The sequence below is a fragment of the Orycteropus afer genome, unplaced genomic scaffold (genome assembly GCF_000298275.1).
Source record: "Orycteropus afer afer isolate SDZICR_OR568_19922 unplaced genomic scaffold, OryAfe1.0 scaffold00002, whole genome shotgun sequence".
In the NCBI taxonomy this organism is placed as follows: Eukaryota; Metazoa; Chordata; class Mammalia; order Tubulidentata; family Orycteropodidae; genus Orycteropus; species Orycteropus afer.
In genome coordinates, this window is record NW_006921589.1 from 34,611,327 (window position 1) to 34,617,291 (window position 5,965).

Genomic DNA, 5,965 nt, shown 5'->3' on the forward strand with positions numbered 1-5,965 from the left:
GAATATCAAAACTCAATTAACTTTTATGTATTAGCCTTGTAGCTTATGAACTTGATATATTCACTTATTATCTTAGTAGCTTTTTGACAGACTCAACAGGATTTTATATATTTCCAATCATGCCCTCTGAGAAAAACAAGTATTACAGTTCCCTTTAAGTTATGCATTCCTTTCTTTTTCTTGCCTTATTGCGTTAACTAGGATATGGAGTACAATGGTAAATGGCAGTAAGAGCAGCCATTTTTACTTTGTCCAGTGTGATTAAATATGATTGAGCTGTATTTTATGTAAGTGTCCTTTCTCAAGTTGAAGAAGTTCCCTTTTCTTCCTACATCCATTTCATGTTATCAGGAGCAATCAGTCCCTGGAGAAGGGTATCATGCTTGGTACAGGGTCAGTGAAAAAGGGGAAGACCCTCAGTGAGATGGACTGACACAGTGACTGCAACGACAGGCTCAACCATAGCAGTGATTGTGAAGATAGTGCAGACTGGGCAGCGTTTCGTTCTGTTGTCCACAGGGTCACTACAAGTCAAAACTGACTTGACAGCACTTAATAACAGCAACATTACTGTAAAAAAGTTATAAATAAATATTTCAATACCTTCTTTATTATGGCTATAAACTTATAGTTTGTGTATATATACATATATATCTAACATTGAAAACAATACAGAGTATGACCCCAATAATGTGTTCTTGTAGCTTGTTTACTTAAGAGTGCTTTTAAAGAAGGTGATCACAGTCGTGGAAAATGCTTTATTGTATCATGCCAATATACTGCAGAGTATTTCAAGATAATACAAAAGTAATCCACAGACTTGATTAAGTAAAGATCAAATGATCCAAAAGATTTTCTTCCTTAGTTTTTCACAGCAACTACTAAAGTCCATAAGCTGATTTTTCCAAGAAAGATTATTCTAATAATTTTGAGTGTTCAATCCGTGAAATGGTCCAATCAGGCTTTACTCCTTGTGTAAACTCCCTGTGAAATCTAGAAAATAAAATTACAAATAATGTGAAAATTATACCAGAACAAATACTTCTTTACAAAAATAAACCGAACTCACTGCCATCGAGTCAGATCTGACTCACAGCGACCCCTCTTTGGGTTTCTGAGGCAGTATCACTACGGATTGCCCAATCTTCCTTTCAAGGAGTGGCTGGTGAAATACTTCTTTAATAATCATATAATTTGCAAGAATATGTTGGAGGTAGTTTTTAGCATCAAGCTAACGGCTAATGGTAAATAAAAATCAAACAAAAAACATTAAGAGACTCACAAAATCAGAGGTGCATCATCAACTAAAATGAGCATCTTTGTTGGACTGGTCTGTATTTAACACTACCAGCCTCTAACAGGAAATTTGATGTTATTCTGTTGTTAAATACTAGCTGTCACTGTGATGGTAGTGTGCCGCTGCATCAATTCTGACTCACACAGACCCTACAGGATGGCATAGAACTGCCCCATAGGATTCTCTAGGCTGTAATCTGTACAGGAGCAGAGCAGCAGGTCTTCTCTCCTGTAGAGATGCTGGGTGGGTTCAAACTGCAGACCTTTGGGTTAGCAGCTGAGCACTCAACACTGTGCCACCACAGCAGTAACACATGCTTAATATGAACAGAAATACTGGTCTAAAGGTGATGAACACAGCATTTGAAACATGTAATCTACTATATAGGAGAAATTATTTTCAAATAAATTGTTACCAATTTAGGGATAAAAGAATTTGATTTATATACACTAAATCAGTCTTAAAAATAACATTTTTGAGCTCTTAGGAAGGTAAACAAAAATTAATGTGATAAGGGAGTAAAACAGTTAAAAATCACAATCCTTCAAATTTACTATTTCTGGTACTTCTCTAAGAACTCTCTCCTCCAACCATTCCTCATTACCTCCCATAGTATTAGTAAAGAACATCAGAAAAGACAAATTTCAGTATTGATCATGTTGTTACTATGTGCTGTTGAAGTCAATTCAAATTCCTAGTGACCCTGTACAACACAGAAGAGCTGCCTCATAGTTTCCTAGGCTAGAGCCCTTTTGGTGCCAGTGGTTAAGCACTGGTTGCTAATTGAAACGTTGGTAGTTTGAATCCAACAAGCAGCTCCATGGCAGAAAGATCTAGCAATCTGTCCCTGTAAAGATTACAGCCTAGAAAACCCCATAGGCAGTTCAGCTCTTTCACATGGGGATGCTATGAGTTGAAACTGACTCAACAACACCTAATAATACCAACAATCTTTATAGAGTAGGTCACCAGGTCTTTTTTCTTGCTAGTGGGTTCAAACAGCCAACCTTTCAGTTAGCAACAGAGTGCTTAACCATTGCTCCACCAGGACTCCTCAGTACTAAGATATGGCTATCTTAAAGAAGAGACAGTACCTGAGACTTAAATAAGTATTTATATAAAATATTTTGGGTAACTGCAAATAAAACAAAGTGCAAATTAAAAAATAAATAAATAAAAATTTTCTTTCAAGAATAGAAAAAAAAAAAATAAGGATATAACTCCCTATCCCTTAGTGATAAATTAATTTTTCTTTCTAAGATCATTTCTGGGATTTCTGGAATTTTAAAGCCAATGTGTATAACTTTGGTGACAAAATAATGGCACATTCTGTTTTAAAGGAATACTGAATTATATGTGTTTCCACTGACATGCTCACTGTTTCAAATTTTATTAGCATAACAATATACTGTAGTGTCTCTTTCAAACAATTTTCTAACCTTGCAGTAGACAAAGAGAGAGGTAGCTGCTATTGCGTCAACTCCAACTCATGGTGACTTTATATACAACAGAACTAAACGCTGCCTGGGCTGCAACATCCTCACAATCATCGTGTTCAAGTCCATCTCTGTGGCTACTATACCAATTCCTCCCACCGAGTGTCTCTCTCACCCTCTCTGGCCCTCTGCTTCACTAGTGACTGATTCCTTCTGATGATGTGTCCAAAGCAAGAGAGTTGGACAGTATTTTGTTGTGTTCCACAAGGTTTTCATTGGCTAATTTTCAGTAGATTTCCAAGACTTTCTTCTCAGTCTGTCTTAATCTAGAAGCTCTACTGAAACTTGTCCACCATTGGTGATCCTGCTGGTACTGGAAGTACTGGTGGCATAGCTTCCTGCATCACAGTAACATATAAGCCACTGCAGTACGAAAAACTAACAGACAGGTGGTGGTGCTGCTAGGCAGTAGTTCCTTATGGGTCGTCATTGTTGTTACATGCCCTCGAGCCAGACCTGACGCATAGCGACCCCTCCTTGGGTTGCCGAGGCAGTATCACTACAGAAGTAGATTGCCCAATCTTCTTTCCGAGGAGTGGCTGGTAGATGCATAGTGCCTAAGGCACTTGACTGCTAACCAGAAGGCTGGCGGTTCAAACCCACCAGCCACTCCTCGGAAGGAAGGTTGGGCAATCTACTTCCATAGTGATACTGCCTCGGCAACCCAAGGAGGAGTCGCTATGAGTCGGGGCCGACTCAACAGCATATAACAACAAAACTGTACACCAAAGCTCCTTATGGGTAGGAACCCTTTAATTTTGTATCTGAACCCCTACTTAGCATATGGTAAACGATCAATAATATCTATTGAATAAATGGTCCATTTACCATTTATGGCAGATTTTCTTTTCCAAAGCTGACTGCAACAGTGTCTTCCATCCCTCAAGCTCATTCACAATGAGACACTGCCACTCCTTCATAAAGAAGTGTTGTCTTTCCACTCCTTGAAACTCTGCAGATTCCTTCCATGATTGCTTTGATCAGCAGACTATGGTGGAAATGATGTTATAATTCTTAGCGTAGCCCTATACTGGTCTAGCACTTTTTGCTTTCTGACTCACGTAAAAACTATGAGCCACCTAAGGCTGCCAAAGCTACCGAGACTACAAAGCCATCTGAGACTACAAAGCCAAAGCTTCGAGGAGAGGCCCCAGAGAATGACACATCACTTGGAATGAGTGAGATGCCAAGGAGTACCAAGGCACTAGAAATGTGAGTGAAGAATCAATCAGCTCTGGCCTCCACAGCTGATGCCAGGGACACAGGGACAAACCAGTTAAGCCTTTCCAAAATTTCTGAGCTGTGAAATTACAGGCAATATAAATGGTTATTTAAGCCATTAAGTTTTAGGGTGGTTTGTTATATAGCAATAAATAGCTGAAACACCACTTAACTAAATTGAGGACTATCATCTCTAGTTTCTGAATACGCTCATTTCATAACCAGGGTTTATAACCTTTTTCTTCATAAATTAACTTGTCAAATTCCAATCCTTTCCTCCTTATAGCTCTGTTTAATTTTCATACCCTCACACTACCTTGCATTTTCTAGAGAAAGGAAATAATGAGATACGATTAGACTTACTCATAGCTTGCACTAAGAAGCTGTTTGGTTTCCATGTTCTGATCTCCCAACTTAACCTGGAATACACTTGCTCCACTTAAAGTTTCACTGGGGATGTTGGCACTGGTTAGATACCAAAAGCACATCAGGATATTAACAAACTTCCTTCCTTAGAGAAAAAACACACAAAAATACAAATCACAGTACTCTATCATCCATATATCCAAACTTAAATCAGAACTTGGCAGTAGTCACACAGTCATTAAAGATCAAATTTTGTGCTCAGTCTAGTCTAACTTAAGATACCTATCTTTTTGCTTTAAGAAATTCTCTTACAGTTATGACATGCTTGCATGCTCGGGCATCTCAGTAGTAATAGCTACCATTTACTAAGCACCTAGTATTTATTAAATGTATGACATGAGATTATTTTTAATGTGTGGCATTTTCGAAAATTACAGTAATCTTGTGGCCTATATCTGTTGTCAAACCAAAAAGAAAAAGAAAAACCCGTATTTTTGCTGTTAGTCACTAACTTAATCTCAACTGCCAGAAAGTATAAAGACTTCAGTTCTCCCTTAACTTAGTTTGTTGCAACTGGTGATTAATTACAACATTCAAGTGCTGAGACACAATTTGAAACATTAGGAGGAATAAAATATTTATTCCTAAAAATACGTTTACAAACGTTTCAAAATAACATGTGTATGAAAACTTTTCTAACAATTAAGAGTCCTGTATCAGATCTGCCTAGGGAAGTATGTAAGGAGAGCTGGACTTCCTGGAGACCCAGCATGTAAGCCATCTATGTAAATACAGTGAAACCATAAGAGCTGGGACTTGACAGGTCTGCCTTGTTTTTCCAGGTCTTGCAAGTTCTCCCCCTCTGAGAGGTACAGTCATCACCTTTCTACTGCTCTCTATGTAGTGGAAAATATTTGAGTTTTCTTTCTTTGACAGGCTTCCATATTGCGCAAGTTCCAGCTTTCACAGGTTTACTGTATTTGTAGAGGAAGTGAATAAATCAATGAGTTTTTAGGAATGCTTTAGGGGAAATTTATGCATTTATGAAGAAGGAGAAGAACCAAGTGACCCCAAGAGTTCCTTCCAACTTTTTTCATTATCCCCAAGTAAATCCAAACTGGGAATTCTGTAGTTAATCTTACTTTTAAGTCAGTTTTTAACTGGTACTATTTTCTTTCACTGTCTTTTACCCCTTACTCCTGTATAATGTGCAGGTGGATATTGAAAGTGGTCAGTTGTTTCCTTCAAATTAGGAAATCTGAAACACAACTGTTTTTGGTTTGAGACATGGGAGTAGTAGTCTCCCGTTGTTGTTCTTGTTATGTGCCATAGAGTCAGAATGACTCACAGTGAGGCCTCCTTGGGTTTCTGAGGCGGTATCACTACGGAAGTAGAGTGCCCAATCTTCTTTCCAAGGAGTGGCTGGTAGGTTTGAAAAGCCAGCCTTCTGGTTAGCAGTCAAGTGCCTTAGGCACTACGCCACCAGAGCTCCCTAGGAAGACTATTTTCATCAACCTATGTGACAAAGAAAGGTGATCCCACAGAATGTAGAAATTATAGAACAATATCACTAATATCACATGCA

The 5,965-nt window shown here is 38.3% G+C and overlaps 1 protein-coding gene across 1 annotated transcript in view; it reads right to left on the minus strand.

Moving 5' to 3' along the window:
* Positions 1-914: 914 nt before the first annotated feature.
* MAIP1 (matrix AAA peptidase interacting protein 1) overlaps positions 915-5,965 on the minus strand; it is a 12,822-nt gene continuing 7,771 nt past the window's right edge. The window contains exons 4-5 of the mRNA XM_007935316.2: positions 4,378-4,525; positions 915-993 (exon numbers count right to left, since the gene is read on the minus strand). Of these exons, the coding sequence (XP_007933507.1) occupies positions 915-993; positions 4,378-4,525 (227 nt within the window). The remainder of the gene's footprint in view (positions 994-4,377; positions 4,526-5,965) is intronic.